At 40.3% G+C, this 25,698-nt stretch overlaps 2 protein-coding genes across 3 annotated transcripts in view; one reads left to right on the top strand and one right to left on the bottom strand.

The window, feature by feature from the left end:
* Positions 1-8,031: 8,031 nt before the first annotated feature.
* FAM181A (family with sequence similarity 181 member A) lies at positions 8,032-9,707 on the top strand. The gene is made up of 2 exons (XM_063439415.1): positions 8,032-8,119; positions 8,368-9,707. Exon 2 carries the CDS (start codon positions 8,444-8,446, stop codon positions 9,290-9,292), a length of 849 nt encoding a protein of 282 aa, XP_063295485.1. The 5' UTR covers positions 8,032-8,119; positions 8,368-8,443; the 3' UTR covers positions 9,293-9,707.
* Positions 9,708-20,413: 10,706 nt separating this feature from the next.
* The window catches only part of ASB2 (ankyrin repeat and SOCS box containing 2), a 52,543-nt gene continuing 47,258 nt past the window's right edge, over positions 20,414-25,698 (bottom strand). For both annotated transcript variants that reach the window (XM_063439050.1, XM_063439049.1), the window contains one exon: positions 20,414-22,433. In XM_063439050.1, coding sequence (XP_063295120.1) covers positions 22,291-22,433 — 143 coding nt within the window. In that variant the 3' untranslated portion in view covers positions 20,414-22,290. The remainder of the gene's footprint in view (positions 22,434-25,698) is intronic.

Genomic DNA, 25,698 nt, shown 5'->3' with positions numbered 1-25,698 from the left:
CCCGTTTGGCACTCTTTTAGTCCCCTTAAACCTGAGTAGCGAGAGGCAGAGTGGGAAGACCTCTACAAAAAAGAATAGAGTAAAGCTATAAAAAGACCTTAAAAGGAAATTTTCCCCCCAAAAAATATTTTTGGAAACGGAAACATATAAAATTTTTACCTTGAAGCAAGAAGAGAAAGTATACGGGCAGAACTGAATGGAATACCAATTATTTAGGCGGAACAGAATTGCAACTTTCAAAACTGAAAGGAAACTGCATCTTTAAGAGATATAAGTTTGCCCGTGCACAGACCGTTCGGGAGAACGCTGAGCCGTTCGCGCCAATTTTACAGATTAGTTTGCGCCAAATTATGAGAACAAGGCTATAAACTAACTGATGCTAAGCCGGGAATCCCTTTGAAAAGAAACAAACGAATAAGGGAACACTTACCAATATTCCAGGCTTACCAATATGCGAGAAAACTCCCGAATGAAATAGTATAAATAGTCTATTTCCCAAATAGCATTATAGGATCAGAAATACACGTTTGTTATCCTTTAAAGCGCTCCACTTTTTATTATTTGTTCTATTTGGTGTTCTTGTATAATAAGATGATGTGCACTAAAGTGTGTACCAACAAAATAAATTATAAAAATAATTTAAGGAATATCTTAAAGGGGAAGTTTTAAATGAGGCTTCCCTTCCCTTAAGTAAAATTTAAGTGCTCTTTACATTTTCTTTTATTTTTTTTTTTACTATTTTAAAACTTACAATATAGCAAAACACCCTACTTAGTCAGTGATTTGTGATTTCCATCTAGAAAATGTTTTTACCATGAGTGTACTGAACTTCTTAATTACATTTTATAGATTTTGCAAACATCCAACTCAGCACCAAGTCACAACTTGCTGAATAAATCCTTCATAAGCAGATTTTTTCCAGCATGGAAATTGGGGCAGCCATTTGAGGTCAGGTTGTATTTGGTATGTGAGCTCTGTGGTATATGTTCGCATGTTTTGACATTAAAGGACCACTCTAATGCCAGGAAAACATACTCGTTTTCCTGGCACTAGAGTGCCCTGAGGGTGCCCCCACCCTCAGGGACCCACTCCCGCCGGGCTCTGGGGGGAGGAAGGGGTTAAACTTACCTCTTTCTCCAGCGCCGGGCGGGGAGCTTTCCTCCTCCTTCTCTTCTTCCTCGCGACGTCATTGGCTGAATGCGCATGCGCGGCAGGAGCCGCGCTCGCATTCAGCCGGTCGCATAGGAAAGCATTCATAATGCTTTCCTATGGACGCTTGCGTGCTCTCACTGTGATTTTCACAGTGAGAAGCACGCAAGCGCCTCTAGTGGCTGTCAATGAGACAGCCACTAGAGGCTCTGGAGGCTGGCTTAACCCTCAGTATAAACATAGCAGTTTCTCTGAAACTGCTATGTTTATAAAAAAAAGGGTAAAAGCTAGCTGGACCTGGCACCCAGACCACTTCATTAAGCTGAAGTGGTCTGGGTGCCTAGAGTGGTCCTTTAATGATGACTACAATCTTATTTAAATTGTGATATCAGAAGTGCTGCTCTGGGCTGCCCAGTGGGAGGGCAGTTAAATAGGCAACTGGATTGTGAATGCAGCCTGCATCACACAAGACCAGCACAGCTCGGAATTGTAAAATTCTCTCTGTGAGACAGACACTGCCTATTCAGAAAACTCATTCCACCATCTGTCTGAGTAAGTGCCTCTTCCCACAAATACCTATCTCCTGCGCTCCCATCTCCCAGCTCCCAACAATCTTCCCATGCTCTGCACGCCATCCTGGATCCTACAACAATGCTGGGTCATGAATGAGTCCCTCTTAACTCTTAGCTTGATGAACAGAATATTGTACCTAAAGGAGACATGCGTACAATCCCATACAGAGCAATCAGAGCAATGATCATTATCAGAGTTGTTCAGTTAAGAGTGAAATGTCAGGTATTTAAAGCAAATTTCACATTTTAGGCTAGGGAGTCTGGAAACAAGCTAACATTGATGATTTTTCCATATCAGCTATTGTAGCCTAACATTTGAAATGGTTACTTAGCCTTGAAATATAATTTTATCATACTATACTTTAAGTTCTGTACACCAGTAGCAAACCTGGTTATAGTTATATATTAGGGGGGGGGGGGGGGGGGGAGGGGGAGGGCTTAAAAACCTGATGTCCTCTTGCTTGAATGTTGGGGGTTCATGAAACTACACTTTGCTTAAAGGGACACCTGTTAGTTCAGTATTCAAAATTTTTAATATTTGTTTTAAAACTGCAGTTTTACATTTTTACGTCTGGGTTGTTTGCAGTTTTTGCAGAGATCTCCAAGGTGGCATCTCTCTTTCCATGTAATCACCCAAAAAGAGAACAGCAAGGTTTTTGCCTTTTTTTTCTTTTATGAAAACCGGTCTTCCTTTTTTTTGCATGTCTACAGCTCCTGGTGGCCCTGGTGTATTGTTGCACATGATCAGGAGTACAAAACAGGGGTCAGTCGAAGGTCCTGCATGTACCTTCATGATGATACTTCGTATGCACAATGAGATGTCATTATTAGCTGTATACAATGTGTGAATAGATGTGAGACTGCTCTTGAGAAATGGCAAGAAGCAGCAACAGAATCTGTGTGAAGTCTCTGCCATATGGAGCTAGTCCATATGATAAATTATTGTTGTATGATATTTTCTGATTTGCGCTAGAATTTCAACACACATATAACAATACATGTCTCACTCCCTCCCACGGTACATTCAATGAGACTTCCACATTTTCACTGATTCATTGTCAGCCAATATTGGCTCATGTGTTTAGCATTCCTGCTGATGATGGCATACTCTTTCCAAATTAAAATTGCATATGACAGCTGCTACCTTTATCACATTATTTTCTGCCTCAGTTTTGTAACTGGAAGTGATTTTGTATTTAATTATAAAACAATCCACTAATTAAGGATTGATAACAATACAAGACATTCCTGTTCGTGGTGACTCCACTTTGATACATATGGTGAGAGTGTGTTCACTGGTTAAGCATTATATTTTTAATTAATACATTAAAAAGATGGGGGTCTCAGAAAAAAAAAATCTCTTCTTCTCGCATTATGCACGGAATTTGAAGCTATTCAAAGTCTTTCCCAGCCCCAGGGCAGACTCAAAGATTTCTAGTGTGAGCCACTAGCTTCCGATTGTCATCTTCTGCTTTGACTGCACTCCTCCTAATGTACATATGAAAGAAGCAGATAACAATCAAGAGGCTGTCCTAGACTTGCAATGGTTTTTAATTGAACCACAGAAGAGGATCATTAGCCCAATGTATATTTTATGGCATAGCATAGTGATTGCTATTGTACAGCTGTTGCAGATACATCAGTTAAATTCACTAACATGTCCATGCCCATATTCTACTGGTTGTGCTTTAAGAATGAACGAATGATGGGTCCAGCAAGTGTTTGTTTTAGTTTTCCTACTATATAAAAAAAATTAAATCCTGTATACCCCTGCACTAGAGTATTGTAATCTCAATAAACCCAAATAAAGCATCAGGTCTTGTTTTGCTTTTGAAGGAAAGGTTGAGTGTATGGTTACATTTTAGAATTTGGAAGTGGCATTACTATTCACTAACCAAGCAATTGTGGAGAATTCTCAAGGAAACTACACAATTCACAACTCACAATTCACTACATAAGGTCGAAGTAGCTGAAACTGGAAACTTTTCCAAAAAATTACTTCATTATGGTAAGGTGGGGCCTGGCCACTAACTGAGCAAGACGCAGGTTGAAGTAGCTCCTCTGCCTATATGTTTTTTAAGCAAAACAAAAGGACAAGCTACCTCCTAATTCCTTCTGACATGGACATACCTTGACAGGGGGTGTATGGACAACCTCTTGGGGTGAAAACCCGAAGGAAGAGCGTACTCCTGAAGATGAGGGCTTTTTGCAGTCTGTAACTTGCTACAGGGCGGGTGATGCGGCCGGTCCCCCTGTCCACTAAATGACCTGCAGACAACTTAGGTCCCGTTTTCCCTCCCTCTGGGCCGATGGGTATTATCCCGGTTCCTTGCTGGGCCACACGCTAAGGTCCCTCTGACATGCTGTGAGATGCCGCTACGACAAACGGAGCGCCGAGTGGTGGCACATGAAATGAAACAGGGCCCAGTGCCGCATCAAGCCGACCTCATGGACCCATTTAGCCACATTGAAGAGTGTCTGGAAGCAGCCTTCAACCGCTTTTGGACAACCTTAACGGACAGGATGAAGCGGGCACCCCCAGCAAAATTACCAAGGGTGAGAGAGCAGACACGCGGCGGAACAAGGCCCAAGAGACCCCCCAAATGCAAACCACCCTCAGGGTCAGCAAAATGTAATACCTTGCGCCTTCCCAGGGAATACCCCCTATGAATCAACCACACAAGCCGAGAGGACCGACACACAGACACCTACCCCAACATGGCATAGCCCCCTGCAAATTCCTGAATGGATGGAGCTTGGACTCAGGGAGACTCCAAGTTCATGACAACATGGTGCGGGAACAAGCCTGGTGCATGGGGAATGCTTCACTTCTGAAACGCAGCATGGCTCACGACTGTGGACAGTACACATGCGGAAGATGGGCACACAGCCAAGGTATCGGCTGACTTTCTAAAGGCTGGCTGCCAACTAAGTTAAGTCTCCTGACATGGACTCTAACCTAGGCTACAACAAACCCAGCGGCACACAAGCGACAAACGTCTTTTCATTTGGTTTTATACTGCTATTATGCTACTACGTTTATAGCTAAGTCTGTTTACTAGCTTGACCTATATTTATAGCTAAGACAGGTGAACCTAGCTAGTGATATCATTTTTGAACAAATCACACCATGTCACACCCTGTCAAGACATCTATTCACAATTTCAGCATGATAAACCCCATACTAATTCAGACACCTAGCATGTCTTCATGCTATACAACTACCTTATATATGGTTACACTTAGCCTTTATCTTGTTAATTAGCTAGACAAACCTGGCCCTTGCTTGTTATTATTAATATAAAAAAAACTGCCTGACCTAAAATGCCAACCACTGTAAAGATCTGTATGTCTATTAACCAAAAATAAAGATTGACAAAAATGACTTCATAATAAATGTACATTTTATAAGTTAAGGTTGATGCTGAAAAAAATGTGTTGTTTTTTTTGTGTTTTGTTTAGTTTTTTTTTTTTTTTTTTAAACTAAAGCCATTTACCCTAGCAGAAGGAACCAGTAAAAGCATCAAATCTCCAGAAAAGTAATTCAACATATGTAAATCTAATATTATAACACAATTTACTACTATATATCTGACTAATATGCCAGTTGCTGTGTATATGTAAAGATTATAGAGCAAGACTGAGCAACTGTGTCAGTGTCATTTTTGTTATACCGTAGATCATATGACCTTTGGCTGGCCGGTGCCAGGGTGATAGTGATGGGAGTTGTAGCTCAATAGAAGCAATTTGCCAGCCACAATTGCTCTGTAAGGATGTGTGTGAATAGGCATAGGATTTCATGTAATTTCCCTTAAAACATTATAATAAACTGAATGGGTTTTGAAAAGCAGTGTGAAAGACACCATAAATACAAATCAGTTGTAATTAACACAACAGTAAAGATATTATCCTTTTACGGAATACTTACCTCTTCATTGATGAGAAAAAAAGGTTTAGTAATCACTTTGCTTTAAGCCCTTAAGGACCAAACTTCTGGAATAAAAGGGAATCATGACGTGTCAGGCACGTCATGTGTCCTTAAGGGGTTAAAGATGCTGTTCCGCTTAGACACTAATTGACTTAGAGATTCTAGATTTTTAAGAAAATAAACTTAAGCAAAGCCATTACTGTCTTGTACTTGTCTCGCATGACAAAGACCTAGAATTAATTTGGACCAGGGCGAATACAAATAAGGTCAATTTGATCAAGTTTAAATCAATATTTTGCACAAGATTTGACAATTTAAAAGTAAAAAAGATGGTGTCTCCCAGCCCTAACACGGCACAGACACCCATGATTGGAAATATAGGCCATTCACACATAGATGAATCTCAAACTCCTAGCCCTTACTGTAGTATCCAACTTTATACAAACCGCACGACCAAAAGGAGCAGGAGGCTTACCAGCGCAACTCCTGTACCAGAACCATATCACCATCGGTGCAACCCACTAAATCCACACTAGATATGATACCCATAGTCACCACTGGCATGGGCGATCACATCGTTATAACTACCTCGCCCTATATAAGAAAATGTGCACAGATAATCTTAGCCCCAATGGCAGGATGCTTCGATCACTGATATATTTTATGCAATTGCTTTTGTGGCATACTCAAACAAAGTCTGTATCATTAAACCGGCAATGAAAAATAAAGAATTAAAAAAAATAAAATAAAAAAAAGATGGTGTCTTGTTTTTTACTATTTGTTATGGAAGCTTTATGTTCATTAACGAATTTTAGAACTGACACCATAGATGCAAATTATTTGCAAAAACAGCCCAAAAGGATACATTTTAGAACTCGGCTGTTTCAAATTTAAATGTTCTATTCCTTCATCAATACTCTAACTCTCTTCCAGTTTACATATTATATTCCTTAATGTTCTATATCAAACATATAGTGTAAAAATGCCTTTTTCCGTGGATGTCAATTTCCCACCATAAACTTTAACCAAGCAGATTAGACCATGCTGCACATGCAGAGCTTTGAGATGTTAATTTAGCATCCTCTGAGTTCAAAGAATGAAGAAAGAAAGAAAAAAAAACTGTTGCCAAAGAAGTGATATTAAGGATTTTTTTCAGAGTGCAGTTTAATATTGGTGTTACTTCAGAGTGCAGTTTAATTTTGGTGTTACTTCTCTAAATGTGTAACAAATAACACCAGCCTTGATGTGTCTGCAGTTCCCTTAACAACCTTGGCAAAGATGGTCCACTGTGGTACCTGACATTGTAAGAGGTTTGTCTCATCCAGTGTTCTTCAGCTATTGTCATCTCCAAGAATATCCTTGAGAGAGAGAAATTGGTTTAATTAGCATTTTTTTTTCTCCCAATAGTTTTCTTAGTTTTCCTGCAAAGGCCATGAGTCTTCCAATAACCCTTACCTTGCTGAAAACTACCCAAGCATAGTATGGCAAGGCATTGTAAGATGTAGGCTGGTTTTACAGCATTAAAATGATTGTCCTGAGTCTTCTCAATCGTTGGCAGGGTGACAGTAGTCGAGTGTGCAAACTTGTGCTATTGTCTCTAAGCCTTGGGGTACCATGGAGACTAAGTAATATGACACAGGAAAATGTTTTCTGATGGCAATTCTATGGGGCTTTGTCTATGTATTTCTACATCATGACGACTCGATTTAAGTCTCTAACTGTTTGACTACAAATGCAAGAGTGCTATCCAACTCAAGGCCTTTGTCCTGGAGATTTGAATGGGTAATTCAGCTTTTGTGTTGTTCAATTGAGGGGGCAAATATAAAGACAAGATTCTTCAGCTCCCAAACTTCCTCTCCATGGATATATGCATGTCTCTTCAGCGATTTGTTTCTTTTTACCTTTCTGACATCACCCCTTCAGCCCAAAAAAAAAAAGTGAAAAGGGGGTAAAAGAAAGAAATGGTCTGAACAGCTAAAAAAGTAGGCTTGTCCGCTCAGTAATGCTAGCATTGTCCTGTTCTACTCAGGCATGGACACTCCCAGCTTTGAGACTGAAGAAGAATTAAAGCAGGGTGTCCACCTATCTTTTCTTATTACAGGCATATCGCGTTTTTATTGTGTGGTGGCAGGACAGGGAGGGAAGCGGGACAAGGCCAAAAAGAAAGAAATCCAGAGAAATGATGGTGTTTATTAGTCATCTTTTTGTAACTATTTCCATGGAGACAGTTTGAGATGTTAAAGAATGTTAGAACACAGAGGTGAAAGCTTGATTGGGATTCTTTGTATTTGCAAAATGAATTCTGATTGGTCTACACGCCCTAACTAGACGTGGATGATTTTCATTCAGTTTACTTCCAAACACGGCAAACTCCACTTGCATCTTTTGCAAGGTTTGTAATCTAACAAGATTAGCCCTGGGCAGTTGGAGAGCAAACATGCAAACTGGGGATTTCTGATACATGTCTACAGTAAGTAAGAGTGAAAAAGGGGAAGGCATATGAGTTCTCTTAAAGGATTGTAGATTTAAAAAAAAAAATGTAAACATTCTTTTGGTTGTAATAGGAGGGGTTTTGAAGGTTTTTATTTTACATTGATCTGTCTTTATTTTTGTAATTAAGTGTTTCTTAAAAGATTTCAAAATATCAAGGAAATAGCAAACAGATTTGTCTTTAATTTGATTTGCTTTCTAATACACTTTTTTTGCGTACTTCAACAGTTGCTTGATTTGGAGTTCTTTATCCTGCGTGTTGTTGTTTTTTTACGGAAATTTGGTAGTTTACAATAAAACGAATATGGCTTCTGACAGTGAGGTAAAGACCCTGCTGAATTTCGTGAATTTGGCATCATGTGATATCAAAGCTGCTTTGGATAAATCTGCCCCATGCAGGAGATCTGTGGACCACAGGAAATATTTGCAAAAGCAACTCAAAAGGTTTTCACAGAAATATTCTCGTCTACCAAGATGTCACCCCAGCAGAAGCTTGGATGGGAGAAAAGGACTGATAGATAAACATAATTCTGCTACGCTCAACAAAACCTTGAGTGGAAAGAATAGTGGACCTTTAGTGTCTGGGGAAAACTTAATCGAGGGATTGTGCTCCCAAGAGGATCATATTGAGTCTAGAATACCAGACCAGGTGCCCATGAGGAAGAGACAATTGCCAGCATCATTTTGGGAAGAACCAAGACCACCTTCTAGTCTCCTAGGGATGGAGTATCCTTCACGATTTGATATTTTATACAAAGATGGGGTTGATGGTTCACTTCCTCTACATGAGACCAAAAGGCTAAAAAATTTGGTCATCCATGACCGATCCAGTGCACTTTGTGGCCATCCTTCTGGTGAAAAGGAGTATGGGGAAGTACAACCTATGGTTTCTTTCAGTGAGCGAATGGATGCATGTGGCTGCTGTGCCTTTCAGTACCATGGACAAGCATTACACCAGCCCAGCCATGGACTGCTTTCCCAACATCCATTTACAGCTCTGGCTCTGTGGAGTAAAAACACCGTCCCGACTGTCGAAATCCAGCACTTATGTAAAGAATCAGGACAGCGGATTTACAGACACGTGGTTCTCAAACCCATCCCTACAAAGCCAGCAGTTCCCTCATCTGTGTTCAATGTGTTTGGCTATATATAATGCAGAGAGGGAACACTGGACCTAATATATATCCCAGTGTTTGTGTTTTGGGGTTTTGTTTTGTTTTGTATTTTTGTAGTTTGTGCACATGGAAGAAACTTTGTGTGTTTTTCAAATGATTTAAACTCTGAAAAGTAAGCTGAATGAACAGCACAGGTGGACCGCCAAAATATTGTCCTCTGTAGTTCTGGGTGGTAACTACTGGTTTTAAAACCTTGAGCATCAGAGAAAGGAACAGCATGTTGCAAAGTCAAACACTCATGGGATTAACAGCCTTTGCTGATCTATCTCCATATAGCTCCCATTCTTAAACTATTTCTGTGTTTCAACAAGCTTTTGTTTAATTGCATAAAAAAATATTTTGTGATTTCTCTCTCCCCCTTACTTTTTATTCTTGAAGAAGTTTGGAAAGCTAAATAAGCATTTGTAAATATTACTACAAAACTACAATAAATCACAATTGGCTTTATTTTTCTAAATGATTATTTGTACTATTGTGTTTTAAAAATGTGTCTTTTATCCATGAGTTTTAATTTATTGCATTAGGAAATAAATTTATTCACAAAAGAAGTATACTAAGATTATTGCTAGCAATAAAAATAGCCATGTTTATATTGAAAAGGGATATATTTTATATTCTTGAAATAAGATGTATATATATTTGACAAAAATTTTGTGAATTTGTGATCAAAATGCGAACCTCATTTATGTATTTATAACATTAAATTGATAAAACTATAACAAAATGACAGGATAGATAAAAACTAGAAAAACAAAAATGAATTCTACACCAGATAAACGCTTACAAATCTTTAGACTGAGTTTGCTTATATTTAAATTTCAGTATTTTTGCTTATCTTGAGCTTTCTTTGTTTCTTGTGTTGGCCTTTACATCTTCCACTGGGAAGCTTTTCCGTGTATCTACTACCTTTTCTACATTATGTTGGCCTTTACATTTTACACTGAAAGGCTATTCCAGGTAACTACTACCCTTTCTATACCATGTTAGCCTTTACAGCATCCACTGGAAGGTTAATCCAGGTATCAACTACTTTTTGCAGATCATTATTAGGCATCTATCATATTTTTGTAGATTACTGTGACCCTTTTTTCTTTCTACTGGAAGGCTATTCCAGGTATCTGTTTCTATATCATGTTATCTTTTACCTATTGCATTGGAAGACTATTACATTTATTTACTTCTCTTCTTAGATCAATATTAGCCTTTACCACTTCATCCAGTAGGCTAGTCAATGTTTTTATTGTCTTTTCTGTCACTATTAGCCTTTACTATTTCCATTGAAAGGCTGTTACATACATCCACTACCCATTGTGTATCACTGTGAACATTTTCTTCTGTTTAACATCAAATTGATTAAGCAAAGACGTGTCCAAATAAAAAAAAAGTCATTATGAATAACCCATGTATTCTATAATTGCTCTTCTGTGTTAGATAAAACAAAAGAAGGTTCAGCGCTCTACAAATACACAATACAAGTGCACAGTGTTCTAGAGGTGCAGTAAAGAGAAAATACATACACTTAAAATGAACTTTATCCACAGAAGTACATGTTAATGAGCCTGTAAATACAACTGGCTCAGGTAATAGGTAGGATGGAAGGAATATTCCTCAGCTCGTGTGTTCTCCCCCAGTGCTCACATATAAAATGGAGTAGAAAACAGGGGTTAAAGGTAAAATTCAAACATTTATTCCAAACATAAATAAAATCCTTACATATAAGAACACAGCAAGCTGTACACAGGGAAACTTCTTAAAAACACAACGCGTTTCGGCAAACAGCCTTCTTCTGAATGTGTCTCTTCTGTGTTAGTCTTGGTCTTTTTCTGAATAGTTAACCCACATATCCATTAAACTTTCTTTGCCATTGTTGACTTGTGCTGCTTCCACAGTAAGGCTATGCTACTACTCTTTCTATATCATGTCTGCATGACCCACTTCCATTCAAAGGCAATTCCAGGTATCTACTACCCTTTTCAAATCATTGTTACCATTTCCTACTTATTTTGTTATCTACTAGCCATTCTATATAACTGTTATCCTTTTCTACTTCCCCTGAAATATTTTTCCAGATATCTACTACCCGTTTAATTTCCCTGCTATCTTTCAGAACGTATCGACAATTCTATTAAAAAAAAATCTGTGAAAATAGAACCTTCAACATTTAAGTTATGGGCAAAACTCTCTATATAAATTATTGGGTTCTCTACTTAATCTGAGGATTAGTCTCCTAAATTGAGCACAAATGGAATTGAAAGTAAAATGATACATTAATAAATATATGCGATTTGGGGTCTTTCGGAGAAACTATCCGTACATTTCCTTTTTAATCTGACTGCATTAAAAGTTGCTGACATGCAGTATGTAGTATTAATGTGCTGCAGGAAGAAGATCCATCGATAAGCCATGTGGTAGAGGAAACCGTGGTTGGACCTTTTGCTTCCTGCAGCACATGAATGCTACGTACAACAGAGCAGAAAATGTCATACACTGCCCTTTAACAGGAAGTGATATGATCTCATGAAAACAGTCATGGACATTTCTGATACAATCAAAAGCTATCAAAAGACCAGCTAGGTCAAGGATTTTGGCTTTTGAGTCAAGCTATGGCAATATGTGCCAAAAGGCAGAGCTTCATACAGCTTCCCTCCAGCATCTTTAAAGGAACACTATAGTCACCTAAATTACTTTAGCTAAATAAAGCAGTTTTAGTGTATAGATCATTCCCCTGCAATTTCACTGCTCAATTCACTGTCATTTAGGTGTTAAATCACGTTGTTTCTGTTCATGCCGCCCTAGCCACACCTCCCCTGGCTATGATTGACAGAGCCTGCATGAAAAAAAAAAACTGGTTTCACTTTCAAACAGATGTAATTTACCTAAAATAATTGCATCTCAATCTCTAAATTGAACTTTAATAACATACAGGAGGCTCTTGCAGGGTCTAGCAAGCTAGTAACATAGCAGGGGATAAGAAAAACTTAATTAAACAGAACTTGCAATAAAGAAAGCCTAAATAGGGCTCTCTTTACAGGAAGTGTTTATGGAAGGCTGTGCAAGTCACATGCAGGGAGGTGTGACTAGGGTTCATAAACAAAGGGATTTAACTCCTAAATGGCAGAGGATTGAGCAGTGAGGCTGCATGGGCATGTTCTATACACCAAAACTGCTTCATTAAGCTAAAGTTGTTCAGGTGACTATAGTGTCCCTTTAATTTCCTCTTTATATCTCCTATGCTCCCTTTCCCCCCAACACCATCAAACAAGCACTCATGTCACCTAAGGGATGATGTCTTTGCAAACAATGCCACAGCTGATAGCACTGAATGTACAATATTTAGTAACTTAGATCAGTATCATGTTTGGAGATTGATGGGAAGACACCAGAATATAAAATACCTGTTTACACTGACTGTACAGATGCCAAATGTTATATTCATGTTACTGTAGCCTATCCAAAATGGCATGGAAAGAAAAGCCCTTAGTTTTCTATTCTAGGAATCTTGTAATTGTCCACTCCAGCAGAGCACTGTGTGACGAGGATGGTATTTTTGGGATGAAAAAAGCTTTATGAATGAAGTACTCTATTGAAGTGCACTTGAGAGAAAACTGAATTTGATTTCATTTATGATAAGTTATTATGGTTAAGTTATCAAACCTGGCTTTAAAGTGTCAACTAAAAGAGCATCTACTTAACGGATAGCTGTCATCAAATATTCACGTACATCAATATTCAGGAGAGACAGTCCCCATTTTGGACCCAAATTTCTATGTCCCTCTTTTCTATGAGCTCCATATTGTTGGCGAGCCTGAGTTCCACAGCAATAACACTCACAGTAATGTGTCTTCAAACTACAATAAATGTGTCTAGAGATCAGTCCGTGTTAATAAAATACACTGTTCTTGATGTAAATGACATATTAGTTGCTTAAATCATCACCATGGCACCTAACATTTTTCAGAAGCCCCACTCACACCCCTAACTTTAAAGTGTCCTTCTTTGTTCATTTGAAATGTTGGCATGTGTGTAATATGTTATCAAGTCACTATTACAAAAACACAACACTTGTACTTTGTAAACATTTATTTATATTCAGATTTGCAAACAACCAATACAAAAAAACACATTAAAAATATAATATATACTAATGTCAAACACACAGAGTGCTCTTAATAAAAACAAGTGGATTGTACTTTAACATCCTCATTTTCATATAAAGCAGTTCCCTGATTTACAACACATACTGAAATCAAATGCAAATGTTACCAGACTTGTAAAATGTATTTGAAATATTATCCAAAACAGTTAAGTTTAAATTTTCAAGTTTATTTTCAGCCCAACCACAATTTACGGTTTATGACAAGTCCAGGCCGGACTCACTAACGATAGTACTCAAAAATCATCAACTGGGTTTTAATAATACTTAGACCATGACCTTTTTTTTAATTTTTTTTTCTTATATATATAACTTTTTTGTTTCTTTAAGAATTTACAACTCATTTAGTTTCCTTAAGATTTTTTTTTATAACTTTTTAGTTTTTAAGAATTTACAGCTAGAAAAATTGGAACAAAATGAGAGCAAGAGGAATAGACATTGAGGGCTGTGGTGGTTATGGTTCGAGGAGTGCCCTAACATCCTCCAAGTAGTCAAACCATTTGAGAACAGTTTGACAACTTACCTGGTGTCTGGACAGGGAAGCTTCTATCTGGAACTCGACTGAGCTACACACTAGCATTAGCACTAGCATCAAGAGCATTAGCAGAGTGCTTTCAGCAAGTTAGAATATTTAGCACCGTTTCCTTTAGTTCCTTTAGTTCAGAGCAGGAAACTTCTGGGTAGCGCTGGTCACCTTTGAGACCTCAGGAAAGTTGTTTATGTAATTCCTATACAGCTTGACTACTTTTCCAGGGAGGATGACAGGACACTCCAGGTACCATAACTAATGCAAGGAGCCTAAATAATTAAATGGGGGAACCAGAGGCAATAGCATAGACTAAGCAATATGACATATTCGGGATAATAGGCATAAAGCTAAATATTAAGCAAGTGGAATGTGATGAGGAAAATGTGGAAGCTCTATGGGTAGATACATGGCCGGTGCAAGGATTTTTGCCGCCCTAGGCCAAATAAAATAATTGCCGCCCCATTCGCTCCACAGTGGCCATATAGGTTTAATACCAGAAGATAAAACATTGCCTTACCTTGAATGATTAAACACTGACAGCCACTAGAGATACCTCCGCTACAATGCCATGTAACTATGAGAAGCATTGGAAGTGCATAGTGCTTGCCACTTATGCGCTTCAGGTCCCCATTGCTCCTGTATGAGATAAATGTAAGTAACCCCCCACCATTTTTTTTCTTCTTTTTCTCTCATTGTTATGTTGGGGGGAAACTTGAATCTATGTAGGGACAAAGACACTATAGTATTCGGAATACAGGTTTAGATACCTAACACTGTAGTGTTCCTTTAAAAGTATCCATTTTACCCAATGCAATCACTAATACATACATACATCACTAACACATACAACATACACACACACACACACACATTCACCCACTCACACTCAATGGTCCACACAATTACAATCAGTGACCAATGCACACACAGATTCACTGACTCACGCAGAGTGACCCACACACACTGACTCAAGCAGACATACACTCATTCATGTAGACTGACATTCACTCACACACATACAAACTGACCCAAGCACACATACACACTGATCTAAGCATACACACACACACACTGACTGAAACAGGCTGACACACACACACCATGAAGTCCCCTTTATTTGCCTTTATTTCATATGGTCTCTCCGTGGGTCCCAGTCCAGACCTGGCTGCCTTGATTCTGTTTAAGCTCCGCCCATCGCTGTACTCCCGCCCACTTGACCTTGAAGGGGAAGGGGCCGAGCGATGAGGTGTGATGGGGGGGCTGCTCTCTGTAATCTTGGCTGGCTGAGGTTGATGGCACCGGGCGCTTGTCTGCAGCCATGTAAGTGCATAATTTGACCCATATAGAGGGGGGCAGCAAAAACCAGCATTAAAGCTGCTGCCGGCGCCCCCCCTTAAGTAACGCCCTAGGCGGCCACCTAAATCGACCTATAGGATGCGGCCCTGGTTAGATATCTGCTTGGGGCAAAAGAAGGGAAATCAATTATTGATATGGATGAGGAAGAGCAGCTGTGCAGCTTTCCCAGCAAATTGGGAAAGCTGCACATCTGGGTAGCACGTTAATTATTGGGGATTTTAATTACCCGGACATAAATTGGGACAGAGGGTCTGTTAGTTCAGCAAGGGGAATCCGGGTTTGAACCTGTTAAATGACACCTTCATGTCAAAACTGGTACAAGTACAAACTAGAAAGGATGCTTGTCTGGTTATAACAAACAATGTTGATCTTTTGACCAACATTCAAGTAGGGGAGCAGTTGGGAAATAGTGATCACAATATGGTGTTTTTTTAAGTAAACAAAAAAGCTCTTCTATTTCAGTGTTTAATGGTGTTAATAATGCTGCAGAGGTAAGTGGGGGGAAGCGGGGGCAGTGGAATCAATGACCACTGCTTCTGCACGAACATGTTGCCATAACTTAACTTCAGATATATAAATTCTCATACAAAACAAGGCACAAATCTACAGTTCAAACTGAAAACTAACTAGATATAATACATTTATAAACTGAGGTGTGCAAATATTTCAATGTAAAAGTTAAACTAAACAAGGCATATACTGCTAAATGTTAAACAATTATAAACGGACACTCTAAGCACCAAATAATGTAAAGTGAATTTTTGCATTAGTTGTCAATCCTAATGCTAACCCAGTGCCCTCAGCTGGTGATTGCCATTCACAATCTCTTAGTTGCAGTCAAGATGCCTGGGCATGTGATGCTTTGACAAACAAACTGGGTGGATGGCACCCCAAATCTCTTTGAACCCTAATAATATAATAAATAAATAAAAATGTATGGCTTGCACTACAAGCAAGTAAATATCATAATTGTGCAAATATAGATGTTATCACTTGGTATATGGTAATGTGTTCTTTTAACACACTATTTATTGTGAGTGACGTTTTCTATGTGCATTTTAATTCCATATATATGCACATCTTTTTATTGATCAGTTATTAAATTGCTTCTGGATACTAAGCTTCCCTATATGCATTATATTGTCAATTTTAACACCGTACACATCATCTTTTTTAAATGGCACAGCTAGGTATTGTGGATAATTATCCTGCAGTAATATGGCACAGTCCGAGAGCTGATTAAGCATGTAATTCTAGCAAGTATCCATGAGGTTTGAAGAAGCCAGCATAACATTGTAGATGCCAGTGGCGGATCCAGGGGGGGGGCAACGGGGCAATTGCCCCCCCCGAGAATACCGACGGTCTCCCTCTCCCTCTCCCTCCCCTGCCAGCCCTTAAATGTGCGTGCGGACCGGAGATCACAGATCTCCCTCCCCGGTCCGCAGGCACTGTGCTGGCGGCCGGCGGGGGAGGGAGGGAGTTAGAGGGAGGACCCGGAGGTCAGGCTGCAGCTCCTCCGGGTCCTCCTCTCGCGAGATTTGGAGCGTTGCCGCGGTTACCACGGAAACGCTCCAAATCTCGCGAGAGTGAACTCTCCCCACTGGGACCATCAATGAATCACCCACCGGACCACCAGGGAAATGTCCCCCCTCCCCCAGTAAAGGTAAGAAGGGAGGGGGGACATAGAATATTTATTTAAATAAAATAAAAAATAAAAATATAAAAAAAAAGACCCCATACCCTTATATCACACACACTGCCCCCCATTACACACATACTGCCCCCCATACACCCACACTGCCCCCCATACACCCACACTGCCCCCCATACACCCACACTGCCCCCCATACACCCACACTGCCCCCCATACACCCATACTGCCCCCCATACACCCATACACCCACACTGCCCCCCATACACCCACACTGCCCCCCATACACCCACACTGCCCCCCATAACCCATATTGCCCCATACACCCATACTGCCCCATACACCCATACTGCCCCATACACCCACACTGCCCCCCATACACCCACACTGCCCCATACACCCACACTGCCCCATACACCCACACTGCCCCATACACCCACACTGCCCCATACACCCACACTGCCCCATACACCCATACTGCCCCCCATACACCCACACTGCCCCATACACCCATACTGCCCCCCATACACCCATACTGCCCCCCATACACCCATACTGCCCCCCATACACACACACTGCCCCCCATACTGCCCCCATACACCCACACTGCCCCCCATACACCCACACTGCCCCCCATACACCCACACTGCCCCCCATACACCCACACTGCCCCCCATACACCCACACTGCCCCCATACACCCACACTGCCCCCATACACCCACACTGCCCCCCATACACCCATACTGCCCCCCATACACCCACACTGCCCCCATACACCCACACTGCCCCCATACACCCACACTGCCCCCCATACACCCATACTGCCCCCCATACACACACACACTGCCCCCCACACTACCCCCATACACCCACACTGCCCCCATACACCCACACTGCCCCCATACACCCACACTGCCCCCCATACACCCACACTGCCCCCCATACACCCACACTGCCCCCCATACACCCACACTGCCCCCCATACACCCACACTGCCCCCCATACACCCACACTGCCCCCCATACACCCATACTGCCCCCCATACACACACACTGCCCCCCATACTGCCCCCATACACACACACTGGCCCCCATACACACACACTGACCCCCATAGACCTGTACTGCCCCCATACTGCCCCCTCATACACACACACTGACCCCCATAGACCTGTACTGCCCCCCATACTGCCCCCTCATACACACACACACTGCCGCCCCATATACACACATTGCCCACACTCACACATACACTGCAATACTCACACACACACACTGCAACTGTTACACACACATACTGTCCCACACATACACTGCATCCCTGACATACACTGCCGCTCTCACACACGCTCACACACTGTCCCCCTCACACACACACTGCACCCCTTACACATTGCACCACTCACACACACTACTGCTCCAATGCACTACTACAGCCCCATTTCCCAGCAGACTTCAGGTAAGTTGTCAAACTGTTCTTAAACGGTTTGACTACTTACTCTGGGAGGGGGTCCCGGCACTATAGACACCATAACCACTACACTGAGCTGTAGTGGTTATTGTGTCTGGATTATTTCTTTAAATAATCTACAAGTGCCCCTCCCGAGATCAGGCTCTGGATCCGCCACTGGTAGATGCATGAGTAAGGTTGTTAATTGCAGAGACCCTGCCTTCGGCCTAATGTTAGTATTATGAAGAAGAGTTCAAAACACCTTTGGTTTCTGTGACCAGTATGTTTTATTCCACCACAAGTGTACTTTGAAATGTTTCACCCCAAACTGTTCTATGTCTAGCCTTATCAGTCACAGAACCAAAGGAGTTGCTGATATTTTTTTTCAATAGTTCTTATATTGATGTGGTTTGTAGACATAAACATTGTAACACTGTAGTCAACTCACTATTAGTTTGATAAATCCCCATATGTATGGGGCTCCGCTCATAAAAGCGAGCATGCATGAATCAGCTAGATGGATTGGTACCCTATAATGGAGGACACTTCATGGAGATTCTCTTCCACAGTGGGTTTCTCTGAGTAAACTATATGCATCAATGCTAAATGTTTACATATTGCAAAATAATATATGGCAAACAGCTGTTAAAAAAAGATTGACGGCAGGGACACTCAACAGGTAGCTCTCTAACTGTTCTTTAAATGTCTTAAAATTCCCATGATACTTTCCTAGCCTACAGACTGGGAGAACATTGTGGGATGGTTAGTATTGGCTACCCTTGATTTCATGTGTTACTTGTATACCTGAGAAGAATATATTGTAGATTTAATTAGGTAACACATACCCAGTGAATTACATTGGCACTTAAAAAGATCAACTAAACTTTTAAAAGTTCTAAAAAAGATTCACATTCTGCTACATTTCACAATTCAGTAAATCGGTCCCCTACACGTTAATTGGATATTTATGAAGTAACCTCGGGGCACTGAAAGGTACCATGACCTTCCAGTTTTGAACATAATTTGTATAATGCAGGCCTTTTTCCTGTGTGCAGTCAACACATATACACCTACATAGAAACATAGAATGTGACGGCAGATAAGAACCATTCGGCCCATCTAGTCTGCCCAATTTTCTAAAACCTTTCATTAGTCCTAGGCAGGACTCCTCAAACCATCTGGTAATGGCCACCAGAGGTCCAGATTTTAGTGTTTATTCATTTCTGTTTCTTTTGATGCATCAATAAAACCTGGACTGTTGCTAAGTCACAGGAACTGTTTTGAGAAGAACTCAACTATGTCAGATGCATGGTGCATGTTGAACAGTCCACAACCAGCTCTAGCCAGGCAGAGTCATTGGGACATCAGGCATGTTCCCCAAGACAATAGGTAGATTATGTTTTTTTTTTTTTAAACAAACTGTATTTTCAGAGTGACAAAACTAGAGACATGAATGTTTTTTCGTCTCCTCCTTCCAACCCTGAAATACCCAAAAAGGACAAGAGTCATCATGTTATATCACTTACTGAAAAATACCACTGATCTTGTCTTACTCATCTTAGATGCTCACTCTGCAGGGCAGCACATTTAAATGTTTTTACAACTTCTATGTTAATATGTCTTACACATTATTTGTTAGGTAGTCCAAGATGTGACATTATTACTGTACACAAATAGACTAAAACCAAAATTCTAAATGGGCTATATTTTCTAAACTGTTACAGCAGAAGTTCATTAACCAACCAGTTACAGATTAGGACAATAAGCATGAAAAAGCAATTCGTTGCATGGGTATTGTTGTACGTTGGAACTTTACCCAGAAATGGACTTTATAAACCATCTCAGATCGAAGAAGCCATGTTACATTACAAGCTTCATTTAGGCCAATAGTTTCCATATCAAAATCCCAAGTAGTAGTAATCCCTTAAATGTTAAACCCCATCTTGTAAATATTATATTGGCAACATTTCACATAAACCTGACTTGGGACCAACTTTCTACAGAGGTCTTTAAAATTTGACATTACAAACAATAATGAGATGGCATTTAAGTTGGTAATATTAATCGACTCTAAAGCATTAGATTTTTATTAGAAACCCAGACAATTTGGTAGTACAAGACAGCTATCAGTAAAACACCAATTTGACAAACATGTAAAATTTTGTGGTGCTAGTGTTTCATTATTGGGCCAGGAGTTGGGGGAACTTGTAGGTATTGTAGAGAAGATATTATATTGCAAGAGGGTAAATGGCTATAACTAGTAAGTAGCAGGTTGTCTAGGCATCCCTTTGGTACTCTAGCAGTTTGGCGAATTGGTAGTCTATACAATACTAGCGGTACTGCAATATATAAAGCATATTATTAGATCGGGTGATTTAGGCCTCCTTGTCCATTGTGCATCTCTCCCCTGATTAGTAGGATGTCCTGTAGAACCTTGAATTTAATTATAGTACATCCCATCCCTTTACGCAAACTGGATAAGGGAAAGTGTGTGGGGTGTCCACATTTATTAACCCATACTCCACTGCTCAGGGATATGTGATGGGTCGCCCACTCATCTGTCTTGTCTCCTCTACCACACCCATGACAAATGATTGTCTCATGGTTTTGCAGATTTTTTGGGGTACTGAGGCACCAGCACACCTCGCTTCAGGTTTGGATCTCTGAAATGCCCTTTATTCAGCTCAAAGTAAGAGCTGTGTGTTAGTTGATATGTGATGTGCTATAATTATAGAATGTCAGTTATCGTAATAACCCTAAGTGAATTGAACGGAGTATATCAATTGCAGGTATTTAACTGTGCAGGCAAATCACGGTTAGCCCATAAAAAGTAAATACATATGTTTCTTCTTTTTTTTTTTTTTTTTTAACCAATTATGGTGTGTGTGAAAACCTGACTTTTGGATATTGTTTTATCACTTGTCTTGAAACTGAACTCATCTGACACTTTTCAACTAATATTTGTTTTAGAAGTTGATAGTTGTACCTCAGTGGGTAAATGCCACAATTATTACTATTTTAATTGCTCTAATATTAAGAGTGATTTATATGTTAGCAGAATGCTTTACAATGTGAATAAAAATCATGCAATTGAACTAAAATATTACTCAGTGTTTTACTGCACAAACTGTGTGATACGTGCGGGTTGCTTCTCATTTCTGGGGTTGCAAGATTATAAATTGATTTAAGGAAAGCTATAAAAAATGCATACATCAGTTCTGTACTGGTTAAAGTAAATCCCCCAAGTTTTTTTTATTTTTTCTAGGTAACTCTTTAATGTTAGCTCTAGTCTATCCAAAAACTATAAAACTTTATAACAATATTTATTTAACTTCTTCAATCCCAGAGTACCTGGAATGCATCAGTGAGACGAGCAATAAATCCCTGGGTAACTCATTTATTCTGAAAACTTTATTTGATCTCAAACCCTTGCATCCCAGAGAAGTCCCCAACTTTCATTTAAATGGTTACCATTTTGGAGAAGCTGTTTTTCCCCCCCAATTATCATTATTATACTTTTTATTTTACTTTTTAACATGCAAAAATGCTAAATGCATTTTGACCCTGGAAGGCAGAGCTGTATATAAAAAAAAGTTCTTCCCTCTGCAGAACCTATAAGGGAGACTTTCATTCTTATCATAAACATTCTTACAAACCTTTAATTACGTGTTTTGTTCTATGCTTTTTTTCATTTCACTTCTTCATAGATGTGTGCTGTACGTTAGATTTCAACTCCATGACAGACAGCACCTTATCTGTCTTCAAATTACTCTGTATAAGTAACCTACTGCATGACAGTCAGAGGTTTCATTCATTCTCTGTGTTGTGACGATCGGTCTAATAGTCCTCAGAGTAATCGTAGCTTAGATAACGAATCAACCTGGGAGGCAGCGGCAATCTGTTAATCTTTTTTAGGCGTTTAAGTCCAAGAATGTCCCGCACTTTTAAACGACACAGATGGAGCAAAGGCCGAGGAGGTTCTAAGGAAAGAAATATATATTAATCTTAAATGTATATGGTAACTCAAGGCCAGAAGGGATGTTTACATTTTAAATAGTGCAAAAAAAAAATTAAAAAAACAAAACCTGCAATCAGACTTCACTCACACAAATGAATGTGTCTGACTTAAAGGGAATCTTTTCTCTAGGAACTTACCACATTTTTATATTATTATGTTATTATTTATATAGCATAAAAAATGATATACAAGCAAAAGAAAGGCGCTATACAATTACAGTGACAGTGATAAAAAAATAATTTTTCTTTCACAAGTGAGGCAATGTTCTTAATTATAAATTTGCACCTGAAGGTGAGAAATAGCTCAAAACACCACTAACTAAACAATCCAGAAATAAGGTGCGCTATACCTTTAAAACACTTCAGTACGTGTAAACCATAGAATATCATTCCATATGATATATCTATATTATATTATAGATATATTATATGGAATGATATTCTATTATTTATATAGCGCCAACAAATTCCACAGCGCTTTACAGTGGGTGGACGAACAAACATAGTTGTAACCAGACAAGTTGGACACACAGGAACAGAGGGGTTGAGGGCCCTGCTCAATGAGCTTACATGCTAGAGGGAGTGGGGTATAGTGACACAAAAGGTAAGGATAGTATTAGACTAATGACAGGAGGAATCAGTCGGGAGCTATTAACAGTTTAATTGATATGCTTTTATGAAGAAGTGGGTTTTTAATGATTTTTTGAAGGAGTGAAAACTGGGTGAGCATCTGAAGGAGGAGGCAAGTGAGTTCCATAGGAACAGTGCAGCCCTCGAGAAGTCTTGAAGGCGAGCATCAGAGGTGGGAGTACGGACAGAAGATAAACGTAAGGGCCTACTGACATACTTGTGTACTAGGGAGGATAGATAGGTGGGAGACGCATTATGTAGAGATTTGAAAGCAAGAACCAGAACTTTAAATTGAGCTCTATATCTTACAGGAAGCCAATGTAGGGACTGACAGAACGGTGAGGCGTGGGTGGTGCTGGCAGACAGGAAAATGAGCATCCTCTGCATTCATTATGGACTGTAACGGCGCAAGTTGGGAGCACGTAATACCACTGAGAAGCAGATTACAGTAGTCAAGGTGAGAAAGGACAGTGGAATGGACCAGCACCTTAGTCGCATCTGGCATTAAGTAGGATCGGATGCGCGCAATGTTTTTGAGATGGAAGCAGCAGAATTTGGCGATAGAACATGAGGCATGAAGGAGAGGTCGGAGTCAAAGAGAACACCTAGGCAGTGAGCCTGCGTGGTGGAGCTGATATTAGCACCGTTGACTTGGAGGGAGACAGACACAGGAGTAGAAACACTTGAGGGAGTGTTTTGGGCAAGTTGAGCTTAAGGAAGTGGGCAGCCATCCTGTTAGAAACAGCAGAAAGGCAGTCAGAGACCCTAGTCAAGAGGGACGGGGAGAGATCAGGAGAGGACAGATAGATTTGCGTGTCATCTGCATAGAAATTATATTGGAAGCCAAAGGAGCTAATGAGTTTACCAAGGGAGGCAGTATAGATGAAGAACAGTAGGGGACCAAGGACTGAACCTTGGAGGACACCAACAGAGAAGAGTTGGGGAGAAGAAGCAGAGCCAGAGAAAGAAACGCTGGGAGAGGTAGGAGGAGCATCAGGAGAGAGCAATATCTTGTAGACCAATATTACGGAGGATGAGAAGAAGCTGTTGATGAAAGCCGCAAAAAGGTCAAGGAGAATTAGAATAGAGTAGTGTCCATGAGATTTTGCAGCGAGTAGATAATTGAATACTTTGGTCAGTGTCGTTTCCACAGAGTGCTTAGCGTGGAAACCAGATTGAAGCGGGTCTAGCAGAGAGTTGGACTCGAGGAAGTCTGTCAATCTCGCATACACAACTCTTTCAAGGATCTTGGATGCAAAAGGCAGTAGCGAGATCGGACGGTAGTTGGACAGGGAGTTAGGGTCAAGGTTGGGCTTCTTTAGAATTGGGGTTATAGTTGCATGTTTGAAGGGCAATGGAAATATGCCAGAGGAGAGAGAGAGATTGAGAATTTTAGTGAGAGGTAGTGAAAGAGAAGAAGACAGAGTACGGATGAGATGCAAGGGAATTGGATCTAGGGAGCAGGTGGTGGGGCGGGAGGACTGGAGCAGAGCAGAAACCTCTTCCGCTGTAGCTGGTGCAAATGAACATAAAACAGCAGAGGGAGTGAGGTTAGGGGAAGTATTGTAAGGAGAAGAAGAAAGATGAGAGATCTCTTCCCTGATTGTAGAGATCTTGTCAGTGAAGTGAGTTGCAAAGTCTGAGGCGGTCAAGTTAGTAGGTGGAGGAGGAACAATAGGGGGTAGAAGAGAGTTAAATGTGTGAAATAGTCATTTGGGTTCGCGGAAGAGTGTGGTTATGAGGATACTGAAGTAATTTACTTTTGCAGAGGAAAAAGCCAAGCTGTATGAACACAGCATAAATTTATAGTGGAGAAAGTATATATTATTAGATATTTATTTACATATGTGTATTTTTATGTATGCACTCACAGGGTCATTGTGACTGGAGGGAGAAGGTAGACACACTCTTGCATAATGCGCTTGCTACCTCCGCTAGCTTTGTGAATTTAACTGAAGCAGGAGAAAACCTCCCCAGCTACACATTTCTGCACTTATTTATAATTGCCAATTTCAAAAAGAAATCAGAGATTTTATAAAGAAAAGATCCTGACACTTAAGGTACTTAAGCAAGCTCAAGTGCTTTATGTGTGAGGAGTGTTCCTTAACGTCAACTTAAAGGTATACTCTAAGCACCAGAAACACTACAGCTTAATGTAGTGGTTCTGGTGCAAAGAGAATGTTTCTACATCTTCAGAGACGCAAACACTAGAGAGGGGTACCTCTCATTCATATGGCTACTAGATGCTTTTCCTGGTGGCTTTGCCCCTGACAAAAGGTGCTATGTAAGCACTGAAATGCGCTGAAACATCTAAGTAGTGAGCAAAAGAAATCTAACGTTAGTGTTTCTTTAAGTCTAGATGTACTGGGCAACATTTTACCTCATAGGTTTAAACCAAAGTCCCCTTAACCTTCCTTTACCTCTGACTCCAATGCTAAAGCCTTTCCCCTGGACACTGATGATAGGCTGGCTGGCCATTGAGAGAAATTTTTAAAAGGTATAAAAGGTATGCTTTTATAAAGCATTTCTCTAAATTACCACCTGTGACAGCCTGAGAGTGTCAACCAGTGCTCTCAGCCTACCACCAGTGCCCAAGGG

Source organism: Pelobates fuscus, chromosome 13 (genome assembly GCF_036172605.1).
Source record: "Pelobates fuscus isolate aPelFus1 chromosome 13, aPelFus1.pri, whole genome shotgun sequence".
NCBI lineage: Eukaryota > Metazoa > Chordata > Amphibia > Anura > Pelobatidae > Pelobates > Pelobates fuscus.
The sequence above is the reverse complement of the archived record's forward strand: the minus strand, read 5'-3'. Positions and strand labels throughout refer to the sequence as shown.